The 18,234-nt window shown below is 51.9% G+C and overlaps 1 protein-coding gene and 1 long non-coding RNA gene across 9 annotated transcripts in view; one reads left to right on the forward strand and one right to left on the reverse strand.

The window, feature by feature from the left end:
• Positions 1–2,171: 2,171 nt before the first annotated feature.
• Tmem270 (transmembrane protein 270) overlaps positions 2,172–18,234 on the forward strand; it is a 55,684-nt gene continuing 39,621 nt past the window's right edge. Inside the window, exon 1 of one of the 2 annotated variants that reach the window (XM_052168781.1) lies at positions 2,172–3,037. In XM_052168781.1, the coding sequence (XP_052024741.1) occupies positions 2,426–3,037 (612 nt within the window). In that variant the 5' untranslated portion in view covers positions 2,172–2,425. The remainder of the gene's footprint in view (positions 3,038–18,234) is intronic. The other variant, XM_052168782.1, reaches the window with a different exon arrangement.
• The window catches only part of LOC127673174 (uncharacterized), a 43,204-nt gene continuing 36,178 nt past the window's right edge, over positions 11,209–18,234 (reverse strand). The window contains exons 2-5 of one of the 7 annotated variants that reach the window (XR_007975129.1): positions 11,636–11,747; positions 11,439–11,507; positions 11,327–11,374; positions 11,209–11,294 (exon numbers count right to left, since the gene is read on the reverse strand). This is a non-coding gene — a long non-coding RNA (uncharacterized LOC127673174). Of the gene's footprint in view, positions 11,391–11,438; positions 11,524–11,635; positions 11,748–18,234 lie in introns of all 7 variants that reach the window. The other 6 variants (XR_007975124.1, XR_007975127.1, XR_007975128.1 and 3 more) reach the window with 6 other exon arrangements.

Genomic DNA, 18,234 nt, shown 5'->3' on the forward strand with positions numbered 1-18,234 from the left:
TCTCCTCAATGCCACTGCCCTGTGGCAGGAATGGAGAACAGACTTTCATTGTGTGAACAGTGAGATTTGGGTCAATTTGTTTAATAAATGACTATCAAATCTGTTGAACGCAGCGATCCTTTCTCCTCTGTTTTTACCTGTGTGTGTGAGTCTATATGGTGGTTTGAATGGAATGACCCCCATGCGCTCATGCATTTGACTGCTTAGGCACCAGGGAGTGGAACTCTTTGGAAGGATCAGAAGGCTTAGGAGGTGTGGCCTTGTTGGATGCACTGTGCCACTGGGGGATGGGCTTTGGGGTCTCAAATGCCCAAGCCAGGCCCAGGCTCTCGTTCCCCCTGGAGACCAGGCTGTAGCTCTCAGTTGCTGCTCTGGCTTTCTGTCCCCACCATGATGAGAATGGACTGAGCCTCTGAAACTGTAAGCCACCCCTGAGTAAATGCGTTCCTTCATAAGAGTTGCCTTGGTCATGGTGTTTCCTCACAGTAGAATGGTGATGAAGACAGTGTGTGTCTGTGTTTGTATTTGGTCATGATGTTTGTGCAGGAATAGAACCCCTGACTAAGACAAATTGGTACCAGTGTAGAGGGGTATTCCTGTGGCAACCTGACCATGTTTTGGGGAGGACTGTGGAAGGACTTTGGAACTTTGGGCTAGACGATCCATTCTGTGTTAAGAGCTCTGTGGGATGTTGTGTAGGAGCTTGGAAGATAATGTTGAGAGCAGTGTACAAGATGGAGGCCTGGCTTGTGAAATTTCAGAGGGAAGATTAAAGACTCTTATCAGGGCCATGTTTTGATTGTGAAGATTCTGTTGTTTTGGTTAGCTGGGGCTGAAGAATCAGCTGTGAGTAACAAGATACCAGAACCACTAAAGCAAACCTTTGTGTTACTGGGACTATTGATGCTGGTTAGCTGGAGCTAAGAAATTAGCCGTGATTAAGAAGAGACCAGCATCACTGAGGTGAAATCTTCTGGGAAGTGTTTTCTGTGAGCACAGAGGCTGTGTTCCAGAGATAGCCACAGTTGTATTTTGTGCTGTGGCTGGACTTGGTAATGTGTAAGAGTCACCCAGATGGTACTGGTTTTGAAGGCATGAAGGGGTCATGAAAAGCAGCTGAGGCTCGGCACTGTGAGAGGCCACGGAAGGCCATTGGTGAAGGTGCAGCCTCAGTTGCAATTGATGGCCCAGGACTGAAGGGGTCATGCATAGGAGTTGAGGCTTGGAACCATGAAGAGAGCCCATGAGAGGCTATTGGTGAAGCCTAGTTACAGCAGAAGACAGCAGTGTTTTGAAGATGCCAGTGCCATGAGATGACCACCAAGAACAGCAGCAGCAGTGGAGGACAGGCAGCTGGAGCATTGCAAGGACAGAGAGCACTGCAAAGAGAATCTTGTCCTATCAGAAAACCTCCCTGCTGAACCTTTATGTTCTTACCATTGGCTAGAGTGTGGTATCATGGCCAACCATGCCTGGCCAGGTTCTGGCAGGGAGTCAGGAAAGGAAGGTAGGGCCAGATCTACTGTTTCTGCTTCCTGGTGCCCTATTTAGACCAAAAAACAAGGCCGAAGGAGCTTTCCTCCCTTTTAAATTATGTTTTAATTATTTTTTTTTAATGTCTGAATGAGCATATATGATATCTGTGTGTGACTGTGGGTACCCATGTACAGAGAAAAAGGGATTTCTTACATGGAAACTCTTGCTCAGAATTGCCATTTTAAGGTGACTTTACTGGGTCTGGGTTCAGAATTCCACAAATCCAGGATTAGGGGTATAGATTAGAGGACTGAAGTTCAATTCCCAGAACCCTCATAAAAATGTTGGATGTGGTGGTGTTTGCTGGTAAACCCAAGGCAGTGAGGTGGAGCCATGAGGCACTTCTAGGCTCCCTAGCCAGCTGCTCTAGCCTCACTGGCGAGCTCCAGGCTAACGCAATCCCCAACACACAGGTGCACACACATACTTGCATGCACACATGAACATGCACACACATTTAACAAGCATGCTCAGGTACACACATACTCATTATGAAAGAAAGAAAATAAATAAATAAATAAATAAATAAATAAAGAAAGAAAGAAAGAAAGAAAAAGAAAGAAAGGAATCTAGTCAGGGGAAGCATCAAGAACAGAAGCTCCTCCCTGTGCCCCGCCCTCTGCCAGAGCCTCCTGGGAGCTCAGTCTGTTTCACCAGATAGAGTCCTGTGTCAACTGCTGTGGTCACACTTGCTGGAGCTCAACATTTGTCTACCTAGATCATCGTTGGTGACAGTGGCATCTCATACTTGCTCTGTGTCGCTGTGCATCACAGGGGATGGACTGGCCCATGATCCTTTAAAATTCCATCCTCGGCTCTCGGAATCCTGCATCTCTAGAGCTGGACCCCTGACGCTCTTCCTGGTCCTGCCATCAGCTGACTCTGAACCATGGTTTCCATAAAACAAGTGGCCATCAGCTTATTCATGACAACAGTGGGTTTGGTGGCTGCAGGTGTGAGCTGTGTGCTGCCTGCTTGGAGGGTGACATTTACAGATGAAGAGACAAACCCAGGTGCCAGAATTTGGGAGGGTCTGTGGTACCTGTGCCAGTTTGACGGAAACAGGTGGATACAGTGTTCACCGTATGATACCTGGCTACCAGTAACACAGGACCTAAAAGTGTCTCGAGTCATCATGGTCCTCTGCACCACTGGAACCTGGCTGGTTTTGCTGCTGTGCCTGCTTGTGGATCGGCGCATCAAGTGTTTGAGGAATATGAGGATTGAATCCAAGGTCATGAAGGTAGCCGGTGGGATGTTTCTTAGTGCCGGCTTTGTGATGCTGATATCCCTGTCCTGGGCAACACACAACATCATCCATGGCTTCTTTAATCCATTGTTTGGCTACTCCCAGAAAGCAGAGATGGGTGCTTCACTCTACCTGGCCTGGACCAGCTCCCTGCTGCTGCTCTTGGGAGGCTTCCTGCTCCTTGTCAACATCCCATCACGCTCTGACACCTCCCGAGTAACAGATGTTGAGGAGCCATCACCATTACTTCAGGTAAGTATCTCTCTGCCTTTTGAGTTGCTTATTTTCCGACTGACCTCAGATCATCTTGTGACCCTGCTCTGCAGATGTTTGATCACCCACACACTGGGTCCTGGAGTGGGAGAGCTTCCTCAAGAGGCCTCTCTCCAGGTTCTAGAGTCATTGAACTGCTGGGAGGAAAGACAGGTCTACGGAGCTGCCCACGAGCTGTGCAGTGGACTCTGTGGATGCAGCCTGCTGAGTTGGCACCATGCTGAGGTGGGCTTCTTGGCGTTGAAGCTGCCCGAGTCACCTAGGAACCTCTAAGGGTCATAGTTCCCCCAAACTGGAGTTGGATAGAGCTGTTTCCTTGGTCTGTGGTTGCCCACTCAATTTGGGGCGATGGGAAATAAAGAAAGAGGGAAAGAGCAGATCCCAGAACAGGACTGCCAGGACTTGCTGGTTGTTGGGGGGATGGGCAAGAAGACACTGAGCCAGCCTGCATGTGGCCATGCTCACCGTCAAGACATTCATGGACTAAGATGGGAGGAAGTCCCAGTGAAATGTTTCTCTTTTATAAGGGTTGCCGTGGGTCATGGTGTCTCTGCACAGCCATAGAAACCCTAACTAAGGCGGTTATTTCCGTTTACAGCTTGTAGTCCATCATCCAGGGCCGTCAGGGCAGGAACTCAAGGCAGGGACCTGGAGGCAGGAGCTGATGCGGAGGCCATGGAGAAATACTGGGTTATTGGCTTGTTCCCACGGCGTGCTCAGCCTGCTTTGATACAGCAGGAGGACCAACCCAGACACGGCACCTCCCACAGTCAGCTGTTCCCTCCCACAGCAGACATCCATCAAACCCCACAGAAGGCAGAGCCAGCCTGGGCCTGGCACAGGCTTTTGAAACTTCAGAGTCCATCACAAATGACACACCCACTCTGACAAGGCCAGAGCTCCTAATCCTTCCCAAACAGCTCTGACTGGATATGAGCATGTTCTCAATTGAGGCTCCCTCTTCCCAAACACAGGTCAAGCTGTGTCAAGTTGACATGAAACTGGCCAGCATGAATTATATGAATTATATGATTAACAGTCTGACTGGAGGTTACAGGCTCAGTTACAGGCTCAGAAGAAGCCAGGTAGCAGACAGGCTGAACTGCCGTTATCAGGACCAGGCAGTCATTTTGGACTGGGCTGTCCCAGGGCAGAATGGGGAGGTGCCACTGAACAGATGGAATCTTGGTGCAGGCTGGCTGTAGCATAGTGGGCAGCGAGACGGGCATTTCCTTCCTCCAGTTTGTCTTCTCTTGCTTCCTGGTCATTCCCCACCCACCCCTCCCATTTCTTTACTTTTCATCATCTTCTGGGAGGTCAACTGTTGCCCAAGCTGATGTCAGACACATTGTGTAGTCAAGGATGGCTTTGAACTCCTTATCCTGTCTCCTTCTCCAGAGTGTGTTGCAAGCATGTGCTACTACACCTGGTTTATACAGGACTGAGGACCAAACACGGAGCTGTGTACAGGCTGGGCAGTCATTTTACCAACTGAGCCACATCCCTGGTCTAAATAGTAACCTTTCTTTATCCTCTATCTTCCCCCATGTGTCTGTCTGTCTCTTTCTGCCTCACTCTTTCTCTCTCACTTTTCTCCCTTCGTCCCCTCCCCTCCCCTCCCCTCCCCTCCCCTCCCCTCCCCTCCCCTCCCCTCCCCTTCCCTTCCCTTCTTTCTGTGCTTCCTTCCTTGTACTGGTGACTGAGCTGAGGGCCTTGCATATGTTATTCAGGCACTCTACCACTAAACTATGCCCTGGCTATCTTTGAAAAAATGTTTGATGGGGAGGCCAAGTGAGAATCCTTAGTGGCTAAGGCATTTGCCATGAAGGCCTGGTGGTTTGAGTTCGAATCCTGGAACTGTATAAAGGAGGAAGAGCAAAGTCAGCTCCACAGAGGTGTCCTCTGACCTCTGAGCAGTCTCTCTCCTACCTCAGAAATGTGCTCTGGGGGTTTAAGGGAGAATGGTCACTGTAGGCTTCAGTGTCTGGTCCGCAGTTAGTGGAACAGTTTGGGAAGGATCAGGAGAGGTGGCCTTGTTGGAGTGGGTGAATCACTTGGGATGGACTCTGAAGTTCTAAAAGCCTAGGCCCAGGGTAGCTCTCTGCCTGCTGCCTGCAGATCAGGATGCAAGCTCTCAGGTACAGCTCTAGCACCATGCCTGCCTCCCACCCACCGTGCTCCCTGCTATGCTGGTTACACACTAATCCTCTGAAACTATAAACAAGTCCCAATTAAAGCTCTCTGGCATAACCTTCCTCAGCCATGACATCTCTTCCAGCAATAGGGCAGTAACTAAGACTCATATCATAATAAATAAAAATTTTAAAAATGACTTTGACAGGGTGTCCAGGGCATCCCAGCCTGGCTGGGAACTCACCAGTCCCCTTGCCTGGACCTCTGTGGTTGGCATCACAGGTGTGCACCATCACATCAGCTACGTCTTCACTGTATTTACCATATACATTGCATATCCAGGACAATATACATAGTATTTCATAGTGACTTGGGGAACACAAGTATATATTTTTATTGGCTATTTTACTTATTTAGATTTCAAATGTTGTCGCCGTCCTGCTTTCCCCTCAGCAAATCCCCTATCCCCTCTGCTCCCCTTTGCTTCTATGAGGGAGCTCCCTCCTTTACCCCCCCCCATTCCCACCTCCCGGCTCTAGCATTCCCTAATGCTGGGGTATCAAGACTCCACAGGACCCAGGGCCTCCCCTCCCACTGATGCCCTACAATGCCATCCTCTGCTTCCTCTGCAGCTGGAGCCATGGGTCCCTCCATATGTGCTCTTTGGTTGGTGGTTTAGTCTGGGATCTCTGGGTGATCAGGTTAGTTGATATTGTTGTTCTTCCTATGGGGTTGCAATCCCCTTCAGCTCCTTCTGTCCTTCCTCTAACTCTTCCATTGGGGCCCCTGGGCTCAGAACGATGGTTGGCTGTTAGTATCTGCATCTGTAATGGTCAGGCTCTGGCAGAGGCTCTCAGGGAACAGCCATGCCAGGCTCCTGTCAGCAAGCGCTTCCTGGCATCAACAGTACTGTCGGGATTTGGTGTCTGCAGGTAGGATGGATCTTTAGGTGGGGCCGTCTTTGGATGGCCTTTCCTTCAGTCTCTGCTCCATTTTTTTGTCTCTGCATTTCCTGTGATCGGGGGTGTGTGTCAGAACTCCTGGGGGTCAAGCTGTCTCTGGGTGTGGTTGGGGTGGGGGTGCTGGAGCACAGGGTCCTCTCCTGGGTGCAGATGCAAACCGGAAGGATTCTGCCCCTGGCTGGGTGGGCGTTCCTGTGTCCCCTGGGTCTGAGAAACATCTATTAACGCTGCCATGCTGCAGATATCTCCCTGGAGCTTTCTGTTCCTACTTAACCATGTTTTTCAGCCCTTTCCTCATCAACCCATACAGCCAACCTTGAGTCATCCCTCAAAGGAGTTTCCAATTGTATTTATCCATCTCTTTACAGATAAGATTTGCCTGCAGTTCTGCACTTATCTTTATTCATGAGTAAACGTTTCCATAAGGGGTTCTTTTGTTAATGGGGGTTGTGTAGTGGGATCAGTAGAAATTAGAGCACTAAAATAGTAGGTTGAGTCTTATGTTCCCCTCACTGTGGGATTCAAGGTAGGAGCTCTCCCACTGAGCCACACCCCCAGCCCCTCCCTGGAGATTCTAGGCAGGGGCTCTACCACTGAGCCACGCCCCCAGCCCCTCCCTGGAGGATTCTAGGCAGGGGCTCTACCACTGAGCCACGCCCCCAGCCCCTCACTGGAGGATTCTAGGCAGGGGCTCTACCACTGAGCCACGCCCCCAGCCCCTCATTGGAGGATTCTAGGCAGGGGCTCTATCACTGAGCCATGCCTGCAGCCCCTCCCTGGGGGATTCTAGGCAGGGGCTCTACCACTGAGCCACGCCCCCAGCCCCTCACTGGAGGATTCTAGGCAGGGGCTCTACCACTGAGCCTCGCCCCCAGCCCCTCCCTGGAGATTCTAGGCAGGGGCTCTACCACTGAGCCACGCCCCCAGCCCCTCCCTGGGGGATTCTAGGCAGGGGCTCTACCACTGAGCCACGCCCCCAGCCCCTCACTGGAGGATTCTAGGCAGGGGCTCTACCACTGAGCCATGCCTGCAGCCCCTCCCTGGGGGATTCTAGGCAGGGGCTCTACCACTGAGCCACGCCCCCAGCCCCTCACTGGAGGATTCTAGGCAGGGGCTCTACCACTGAGCCACGCCCCCAACCCCTCATTGGAGGATTCTAGGCAGGGGCTCTACCACTGAGCCATGCCTGCAGCCCCTCCCTGGGGGATTCTAGGTAGGGGCTCTTCACTGAGCCACGCCCCCAGCCCCTCACTGGAGGATTCTAGGCAGGGGCTCTACCACTGAGCCACGCCCCCAGCCCCTCATTGGAGGATTCTAGGCAGGGGCTCTACCACTGAGCCATGCCTGCAGCCCCTCCCTGGGGGATTCTAGGCAGGGCCTCTACCACTGAGCCACGCCCCCAGCCCCTCCCTGGGGGATTCTAGGCAGGGGCTCTACCACTGAGCCACGCCCCCAGCCTCTCACTGGGGGATTCTAGGCAGGGGCTCTACCACTGAGCCACGCCCCCAGCTTTCAGTCTGTCTCTAGTTGTATCTTCCCATGTGTTCATGGGCAGTTCTGCACGCTCATTTCCTGTGTGGATCTCTGAGGTCCTGCATGGATTCCTATTTGCCCCATAAAGTCACTGGTGCATGGTGTACCCACCCCTGACTCTTTCATTTTTGGTAAGGAAGGGGAGATAGCATCTCAGTGTGACTTCCCTCCTGATTACTAATGAGATTGGACTGGCCTTGCACAATCCTCATGGTTCTTTTAGTTCCTTTTGTTGTTAACTATCTTGGCTTCCAGGCTTCTTCGGGGCCTTTGATTTAAAAAAACATCAAAAGAAGCCTCTCTCTCTCTGTCTCTCTGTCTCTGTCTCTCTCTCCTCCATCCCTTCTTCCCTCCCTTGCTTTCTTCCTTTATCTTCTTTTTTCCTGTGGTGTGGGTGTACACGTGACAAGGGTCTAGCCTGTACAGATGACAAGGGTCTAGCCTGTGGTGGTCAGAAGACAACTTGGGGCGGTATTTTTCCACCATGCCGTTCAGAGTTGGTGTTAAGTAGATGAACCTCGTCCTCTGAGCTTTTTCTTTTTTCTTTTCTGTGTTGGGAGTGTAATTTAGTGTTACACATGTCAGCTGTGTACTTTACCACATCTAAATATCAGCAGGTGATTCTCTCCTTATACTGTGTGTGTCTCTGGTCCTGGGTCAAACTCAAGTCAATAGTCTTGACAGCAAGTGCTTTACCTACTAGCTTGATACTTGATTTTCTTCTTCTTCTTCTTCTTCTTCTTCTTCTTCTTCTTCTTCTTCTTCTTCTTCTTCTTCTTCTTCTTCTTCTTCTTCTTCTTCCCCTTCGTCTCCTTCTCCTCCTTCTCTCTGTTTCTCTCTGTCTTTCTCTGTCTCTCTGTCTGTCTGTTTCTATCTCTCTGTCTCTGTCTCTCTATTTCTCTCTCTCTCTCCTACCTCTTGTTTTTTCAAGACAGGAGCTCTCTGTGTAGCCCCAGCTGTCCCAGAAATCACTATGTAGACCAGGCTGCCTTGAACACAGAGATCCACCTTGCCTCTTGCCTTCCAAGTGTTGGTATTAAAGACATGTGCCACCATGCCTGGCTCCATTATTCTATTTCTGATCTGTTCTTTCATTATTTTCTGAAGTATACAATAGTCATTGATATGCCATGATGCACATTCATATGGAAACTTGTATTTTTTTCTCTCTATAAACAGCTAGTTCCAGTGGACCCAGCTGGGTCAGAGCGAGCAGTTCCAGAGGAAGAAGAAAAAGTGTCTGAACACAACTACAATTTACTTACTCATTAAAAATAAATAAATCTCTAAAAAAAATCCCTGCTCTTTCCAAGCCACATAAATTTAAAAAAAAAATCACGTTAAAAATGTGAAATAGAGGCAGGCAGTGTCAGTGCCTACCTTAAATCCCAGTAGGCAGATTTCTGAGTTCGAGATCAGTCTGGTCTACAGAGTGAGTTCCAGGACAGCTAGGGTTATACAGAGAAACCCTGTCTGGAAAAAGAGAAAAAAAAGGTGAAATATCAGGACTCAGTGCAGGAGACTCAGAAGTTTGCCTCAGGTACACGGAGAAATGGGGGCCAGGCGGGGCACATGGCTTGCCAAGCTCTGTTAGTTTTGCACATATAACAAGAGGGTTAAATAAAAGGAAGACTCCGAGTCTCATTATCTCGTGGTGGTTCCCTTCTTGTAACCCAGGCACTGACAGGAAATACACCAGGCGCCTCTCAGGTGCCTCAGTGAGGTTGTCACCAGGAAGTCAGCCTTGCAAACTGAGAAACTTTCTCCTGCCTGCCAAGCGCCCTGCTCGCCCCTGCGGTGTCTTCTGCCCCTGGCGACTGGAACGCGGTACTGCACCCGCTCGGAGCTCCTTTAGGTCTTGTTCTGGGGGTGTTGAGCCTGCTTCTCCAGGGAGGACAGCGGATGGCGCCCCCTGGCGCCGTGCAAGGCTGCACACACTGATTCCTATGTGCTCCCTGCTGGTCATCGCTGGGCCTCTCTGAATGGGGAAACTCCAAGACTGCACACTTGTTCTTCAGCCTGAAACTGAAGGGGAGAGAGAAGAGACAAGGGGAGAGGCCTGGGGTGGGGACAGAGGGGTCTCAGTTGAGGAAGCTAAACTGGGGTTCCTCCTATGGCAAATCTGACATCCTCGGGGCCTAACCTGGAAGGTAAGGCCATACAGATCCCACCTCCTCCCTCCTTCATCTTGTTCTTTCTCCTCATCCCTATCTCCCTGCCTCTCCCCCTCCCACGTCTGGCAGGTAAACTGGGCGATTCTGAAATGGGCTCTGGGTTTTCTCCCGGGAGTAGATAGAGAATTGGTCCTAGCGATCAGTCATTTGTTCTGTGGTGACCATGCAGCCAGACAAGCTCAGAGGAGCAGGGGAGGGGATCTAGGGAAAAGGGCAATGTGTCATGTGGCAACTGGGTCCCCATGGCAACTGGACCCCCACTCTGTGGCATCTGTGAGGTCACCCTGCCTCTCCCGGCTGGAGGAATGGATGGAGGCCAGACATGGAGGCCTCTCCCTGGGTCCGATCCGGCCTTCTCAGAACTCTGCTGCGGGTTGGGAGGCTCTCTGCGCTGGTAAGCATGGTGCAGATAGGGGAGCTGAGAGAATCAGCCGTTCCCAGCCACCACGGGATAAACAGCAACGTCCTGAAAGCCCTGTCTCTGAAGTACTGTGGAAATCTTTCCTCCTTCTCTTCCTTTCCACATCCTTTCTCTCCTCTCTTCCATGTGGTGTGTGTGTGTGTGTGGTGTGTGGTGTGGTGTGTGTGTGTGTTGTGTGTGTGTGTAAAAGACAAGGCCCTACCTGGTGTGTCCTGGTACTTTCTATGTGAACTCAGATCTGCCTGCCTCTGCCTCCCTTATGCTGAGACTAAAGATGTACATTATCATAGCTGGCCCTTCCTTTCTTTTCTTTCCCTTAAAAAGATTTTATATATACATACATATACATACATACATTATATAGAGAGTGTTTGTGTTTGTGTGTGTGTGTTCTCTCCTTCCACCATGCATGTCCTGGGGACTGAACTCAGGTAGCAGACTTGGCAGACGGTGCCTTTACCTCCTGAGCCATCTCAATGGCCTCTGTTTTCTTTCCTTCCCCTTCCCCTTCTCCCTCCCCTGCCTCCTCTCTTTCTTTCTCTCCCTTCTTCTTTCTAGTGTGCATCCGTGTGGGTGTGGGTGTGATGTACGCACTTGTGTGCAAATGCTTGTGTGTGTACAGGGAAGCCAGAGGAGACCCCCTCTCTCCCTACCTCTCCCTCCCTCTTCCTCTCCCCCCCTCTCCCTCTCCCTCTCTTTTCCTTATTTCTTTGATCCTTGGAACTAGGTGCTGATACATTTGTTTCTTAATTTTATTTTGTCTGGCAGTATCCCTGAGCCGTGTGTGCCCTGAGCTGTGTGTGCCCTGGGCCATGTGTGCCCTGGGCCGTGTGTGCCCTGACCCGTGTGTGCCCTGAGCTGTGTGTGCCCTGGGCCGTGTGTGCTCTGACCCGTGTGTGCCCTGAGTTGTGTGTGCCCTGACCCGTGTGTGCCCTGGGCCATGTGTGCCCTGGGCCGTGTGTGTCCTGGGCCGTGTGTGCCCTGGGCCGTGTGTGTCCTGGGCCGTGTGTGCCCTGGGCCGTGTGTGTCCTGGGCCGTGTGTGACCTGGGCCGTGTGTGCCCTGGGCCGTGTGTGCCCTGAGCTGTGTGTGCCCTGGGCTGTGTGTGCCCTGAGCCGTGTGTGCTCTGAGCTGTGTGTGTCCTGGGCCATGTGTGACCTGGGCCGTGTGTGCCCTGGGCCGTGTGTGCCCTGAGCTGTGTGTGCCCTGGGCCGTGTGTGCCCTGAGCTGTGTGTGCCCTGAGCTGTGTGTGCCCTGAGCCGTGTGTGCCCTGAGCCATGTGTGCCCTGGGCCGTGTGTGCCCTGAGCTGTGTGTGCCCTGGGCCATGTGTGCCCTGAGCCATGTGTGCTCTGACCCGTGTGTGCCCTGAGCCGTGTGTGCCCTGGGCTGTGTGTGCACTGAGCTGTGTGTGCCCTGGGCCGTGTGTGCCCTGGGCCGTGTGTGCCCTGAGCCGTGTGTGCCCTGGGCTGTGTGTGCACTGATTATTATGTGGGTGCTGATACTGATCCTCATGCTTCAACAGCAAGTGCTCTATTCTCCTCCTCCTCCTCCCCCTCCTCCCCCTCCTCCCCCTCCTTCTCTTCCTCCTCCTCCTCCTTCTCCTCCTCCTCTACCTCCTCACCTCCCCTGCTATCTCACTATGTGGTCCAGGCTGGCCTCAATCTCACCACGTAGCCCAGGCTAGTTCCTAAACACATTTTATAGCCCAGGCTAGCCTTGAACTCCTGACCTCTGCTCAACAGCAGCCATGTGCCCCATGCCTGGTTCCTACCCTGGTCCTTCAGAACGCACAGTTCCTAGACCTCCATGCTCCCATGGATATAGGGTTTTCGGGGGTCAGTCCAGCTTGATCATCTTGTCACCTGAGGGCTGGAGCTTTACCTTCTACCACAGAGGCATGCTCTTCATTGAGGAATCCTCCATTACAACCCCCCCCCCATTAACCCCACTTCCTGGTGAACAGAAGACACCCTTGAGTGACCTGCCACTCAGATGAGAGACCTGGGAATCTTCCGTCTCTCCTCCTACACTTCCCACAGTAGGTCTCCCATTAAATCTGTCACCGTCTCCCATGTCTGCACATCTCTCTGTCCCCAATGATACCTTTATGCCCAGCTTCCCTCATGCCAAGGGCAACCAGGATTCTAGGCAAGTCCAGGTATTGGGGGGAAGTCAGTCAGCCCTGTGTTCGAATTTCACAGAGTTAATTAGAGGAGAGGTCAGCTCTACCTATTAGTTTTTAATTGTCTTTAATCATGATTCCTGTGTGTGATGTGTGTGGCGGGTGTTTGCTTGCCATAGCACCTGTGTGGACGTCAGAGGACGATTTCGGGAGTGGCTTCTCTCCTCTCCCTGTCCACGGGCTCTGGGATCACACTGAGGTCACCAGGCTTGTGGGGCAAGAGCTTGGACCACGGAGCACTCTCTGTTGTTCACGTGTTTGGTTTCATGTAGAGAAGGTTAGTTCATGTAGAGTAGGTTAGTTCATGTAGAGTAGGTTAGTTCATGTAGAGTAGGTTAGTTCTGAACTTCCTGCATAGCCAGAGGACCTTGAACAGCAGATGCTTCTGCTACTGCCTCCAAACTGCTGAGATGACAGGCTCGCTCCACCTCTCTCGGTTTTCTGAAGAGCCAGGGCTTGAACCCAGGGTTTCGTGCATGTTAGCCAAGCATGCCACAGCTGGGTTCTATCCCCACACTTAAAGGTCACTCTTACAGGGCTGGAGAGTTGGCTCAGCTGATAAGAGCATTGACTGTTCTTTCAGAGGTCCTGAGTTCAATTCCCAGCAACCACAGGGTGGCTCACAACCATCTGTGATGGGTTCTCATCTGTGACAGCATGCTCACATACATTTAAAACAGAAATCTTGGGAGGTAGAGGCAGGCATATCTCTGAGTTCAAGGCCTGCCTGATCGAGTTCTGGGACAGCTGGGTCTACACAGAAGGGTAGAGGGAGAGGGCAGGGCATGGTGGCACACACCTTTCACCTCAGCACTCCAGAGGTAGAGGCAAGAGGATCTCTCTGAGTCCAAGCCATCCTTGTCTACACAGCAACCTCCAGGACAGTCAGGAATACCTTGAGAGACCACGTCTCAAAAGAAACCAAAATCAAATGAACAAATGAAGAATGAACAAATGAATGAATGAGAGACTATTCTTGGGCATCACAAGGAAACTGAGACTTAGCTCTCAATGTCTGGGCAGCCCCTGTCTCTAAAGCACCGGTTGGCTCAGCCCCCTCGCACTTCTGCTGGGAGGGGCTGTGTTGTGGAGCAAGTGCCCAGCTAGCAAGGACCAGCCCAGCCCCTCTGAGTGCCGCAGGGACACCCCTACCCCAGACAGCAATGCATGAGGGGGACGGCCTCTCTCTGTTATGGATTCCTTTATCTGTAGTCAGATCAGACCACATTGTGCCTTTATGTTGTAGCTGTTTCTCCATAACTGACAAGTCTCTCTCAGGCTCTGAAGTGGTAAACTACTGATGGGGATCCAAGGAGAGGAAAGCACTTCCGTGCAGGCTGTCAGGAGACTCCCTGGATGTGGCTGCCATGATCAGCAGTGTTCTGGTTCGATTCCCATGGATGCAGCTCCCTGAGTGTCCCAGGAACATGCAACCCCAGTGAAGTCACTGGTCCCCTAACCCGACTTGGATGGAGTCATCCCGTGGTCTACAGTTACCATCTATATCCGGGGTGACTGAGTAGGGTCAGAGTTAAAGGAACAGAGTTGGACACGGGGATGTTAAAGCCAGAGCGGCTGCTGGTTGGGGGATGGGCAAGCAGGGACTGAGCAGTCTGGTGCCAGCCTGGCCTGCTCTAAAACACTCCCAAGGTCTTCATGTCACCGAGCTCAACTCTGAAGTTACTGATAGTCTGTGGCCCTGGCACTTCTGCTGCTGCTCTGGAGAAGATAAGCCTGGGTATTGATAACCACCTTCTCCTGGCTGCCAGTCACTGTGGCAGGATGGTAGTCTGTAAGTCAGCCCATGAAGAGCTGTGGCCCTGCTGAGTTCAGTGAGATGATGATGATGGTGATGGTGATGATGATGATGGTGGTGGTGATGATGGTGATGGTGTATGAGTGTGTATGTGTGTAGGGCCAAGGTTCACGTCAATCAATTTCCCAGTTTTCTGAGGTAGGGTCTCCTTAGCACTGATCAGTGCAGCCTGCCTGGCTAACCAATGGCTGCAGGACCAGGCTGTGTGCTCCCTACAGAGCTGGGATCACAGAGCTGTGAGCCCGGGTCGGTGTTTTACACCTGCAATGGCATCTGAGCTCAGGGCCTCATGCTGCAGCACTGCTCCGCCGCCATCCCCTCAGACACTGACCTGGAGTTACAGGAGCCTGACGGCCTTTGGCAGATTCTCTCCTTCTCTCTCCCCTCTGCATAATGCTTGTCTGCAAAAGTGCTTTCTGAGGTGCTGGTCTGAGAGGGCTGTGCTTTATTGCTCTCTGTCCCCAGAGGCTCCCCGCTGGGGGTGCTCTGGAGCAGGGAAGGTCAGGGTGTGCAAAGATGGCCTCCCTGGGTGTTCCTGCTGTGGCTCGGTGACCCCTGTGAACTCAGGGTGGTGGGGCCACTGCTGGGACAAAATGCCTGACAGACTGTAGCCAGGGTTCATTGGGACTCATAACGGAGCCTAGGACAGTGACAGCCTGGGAACAGGAGGGTGAGGTGACCTTCCCTCTGCAGTCAGGAAGCAGAGGGAGACGTGCACTGGTGCTCAGCTGGCTTCTCCTCTGATTTTCTTTTGTGGTGGTGGTGGTGGGGTCGGGGTTGGGGGGTCAGATGGGGCAGAAAGGCAGGAGGAGTGTGAGGGGGTAAGGGCGAGGATGGAGGGGCGGGGACAGAGTTATGGGGCCAGAGGGTGGAGGAAGAGGGGTGAGGGGCAAGAGTCTAGGGGCGAGGGCAGAGGGGCAGAGGGTGCCTGGGGTGTGGCACAGAGGGCAGGATTGAGGCAGGCTTTCACTGTGTGGCACTGGTTGATGTGGAACTCATTGTGTAGACCACACTGGCTGTGAGCTCACAGAGATCCAGCTGCCCCTTCCTCCTGTATTTCTAGTATCTTGATCCCATGCAGGATATGGGATCCCAGGCCCTGGCAGGGGGCTGAGAGGGATTAGTGAGCTGTGCACAGATTGGACTCTTTCTCTGAGGAGTTGGACAAGGGCGGCCTGTGGGTATTCCATGGGTGTGGGAGACTGTGCTCCTCCCTAGTGTTCTTGGTCTGTGCAGAAGCTCACATCCCAGGCAGCAGGGCTGAGAGCTTTGAGAGCCTGCTCAGAGGGGGACCCCAGGAGCCAAGCTGCTGCTGAGCCCTTGAACCCCGGCTGGTGCTGGGGGACTGAACGTTATCATTTGTCCTAATGTCTTCTTTTGCTTTCTTCATGATGAAGACATCCTGTGGAATCCCAGGCTGTTCTGAAGGTGAGGTCGCCCTGGGGCTGGAATGACAGGTGACAACCAGCCCTGCTCACTCTGAGGGGTTTTCGTTTTAGTTTTCTTTAGTTTTCTTGTTTATAAAGAATTATTTATTTATTCTATGATTACTAGTACAATGTCAGCCACACCAAAAGAGGGCATTGGATCCCATTACAGATGTTTGTGAGCCACTATGTGGTTTCTGGGAATTGAACTCAGGACCTCTGGAAGAGCAGTCAGTGCTCTTAACCACGGAGCCATCTCTCCAGCCTTGATTTAGTTTTCATGACAGGATCTCATGCTGGCCGTGAACTAATTTTGTTGGGGACAATCTTGAACTTCTCCTTCTCCCGTCTCTGGAGTGCTGGCAGGACAGATGTGACCACCTTGGGTTATGGATCTGGGTAATGAGGTGCTGGGCCGGGACCCACCATTCTCAAGTTAGGTCAATAACTCTACCAATTGACTTACATCCCAACGTCTCCATGGGTCTCCTGGATAGCTGAGTCTGGAACTCAGGAGAGAGGTCAGTCTGGGGCAGAGGGAGGGGGCTGAGCGTGACTGTGCCCTTAATGTCAGGAGCCAGCAGGCCTGTGCCCAGTGGTTGGGAAAGGCTGGGGAGGGCTCAGGAGACAGGATGAGGACCCTGGGACTGCTGGATAGGTCAGGAAGTGCAGCTCCTGAGTCCTGGAGAAAAACAGATCCTCAGAATGTAAAAAGAACAATGTTTGAAAGACAGAGTAGAAGGCTAAGGGCTGCACAGGTTGTAGAGGCGCCATCAAGAGAACAGAGGACCTGAGACTGGATCCAGGGTCTCTGAGCATGCTCAGAATGTGGGCGTGGCCACTGGGGCTGTTGGAAGGAGCACAAGACTACAGTACCCATGGACCAGCACCACGAGATCTCCTTCCTGATACTGGAGATGGCTCCATTGACTTGTGACGATGTGGAACCAATACTGAATGTGGGATGCAGAATGATGGCTGTTGGTGGCCTCCGTCTCCTCAATGCCACTGCCCTGTGGCAGGAATGGAGAACAGACTTTCATTGTGTGAACAGTGAGATTTGGGTCAATTTGTTTAATAAATGACTATCAAATCTGTTGTACGCAGCAATCCTTTCTTCTCTATTTTTACCTGTGTGTGTGAGTCTATATGGTGGTTTGAATGGAATGACCCCCATGTGCTCATGCATTTGACTGCTTAGGCACCAGGGAGTGGAACTCTTTGCAAGGATCAGAAGGCTTAGGAGGTGTGGCCTTGTTGGATGAACTGTGCCACTGCGGGATGGGCTTTGGGGTCTCAAATGCCCAAGCCAGGCCCAGGCTCTCTTTCCCCCTGGAGATCAGGCTGTAGCTCTCAGGTGCTGCTCTGGCTTTCTGCCCCCACCATGATGAGAATGGACTGAGCCTCTGAAACTGTAAGCCAGCCCTGAGTAAATGCGTTCCCTTATAAGAGTTGCCTTGGTCATGGTGTTTCCTCACAATAAAATGGCGATGAAGACAGTGTGTGTCTGTGTTTGTGTGTTTGTATATGCATGGTTGTCCAGGTGCATAAGCATGTGTATGCACACTCCCGTGGACTCCAGAGATCGACTAGTTTCTCTTCAGGTGCCAGGCACATGGTTTTCGTTTTTTTTTTTTTTTTTTTAATATTTGCTTATTTATTATATGCAAGCACACTGTAGCTGTCTTCAGATGCCAGAAGAGGGAGTCAGATCTCACTCAGGATGGTTGTGAGCCACCATGTGGTTGCTGGGATTTGAACTCATGACCTTTGGAAGAGCAGTCAGTGCTCTTACCCGCTGAGCCATCTCTACAGCCCCCGGTTTTCGTTTTCTTTTGCAGGCATGGCTTCGTTACATCACACTGGCCCTGGCCCACCAGGAACTTGCTATGTAGCCCTGCACTGTGTGTGCTTGAATGAGAACGGCTCCTATAGGCTTGCTTAGCTCCTGATTGGTGGAACTGTTTGGGAAGCACTAGGAGGTGTGCCTTGTTGGAGAAGATGTGACCCTCCCGTGGTCTTTCTGCTCTGAGTGCACTGGCACCATTTGCCGTGTGCTCTGTCTGCTTCTCACTCGCTGATCAAGGCGTGAGCTCCCGGCTGTTCTGCTCCCATGCCTTTGCCCTGAAACCATCATGAACTCTAACCTCGGAAGCTATAAGTCCAGTTTAAGTCTTTCTTGTACAACTTGCCTTTGGACATGGTATTTCATTGTTCAACTTGAGACCGGGTCCATGGGCAAGCACCCATCCCAGACACTATTAATGATACTTTTTATGCTTGCAGACAGGAACCTAGCACAACTGTCCACCCAACTGCTAAACAAAACAGATGCAGAGACCCAAAGCTAGACATTAGATAGAGCTAAGGGAGTCCTGTGCAATAGCTGGGAGAAGGACTCAGGGACCTGAGGGGACAGGGACCCCCAGAAAAAGACCAACAATCAACTAACCTGGACTCTTGGGGGCTCCTAGAGCCTGGACCACCAACCAAGAAGCCTGCACGGGCTGGCCCTAGGCGCCCTGCAC

The sequence above is a fragment of the Apodemus sylvaticus genome, chromosome 22 (genome assembly GCF_947179515.1).
Source record: "Apodemus sylvaticus chromosome 22, mApoSyl1.1, whole genome shotgun sequence".
Classification (NCBI taxonomy): domain Eukaryota; kingdom Metazoa; phylum Chordata; class Mammalia; order Rodentia; family Muridae; genus Apodemus; species Apodemus sylvaticus.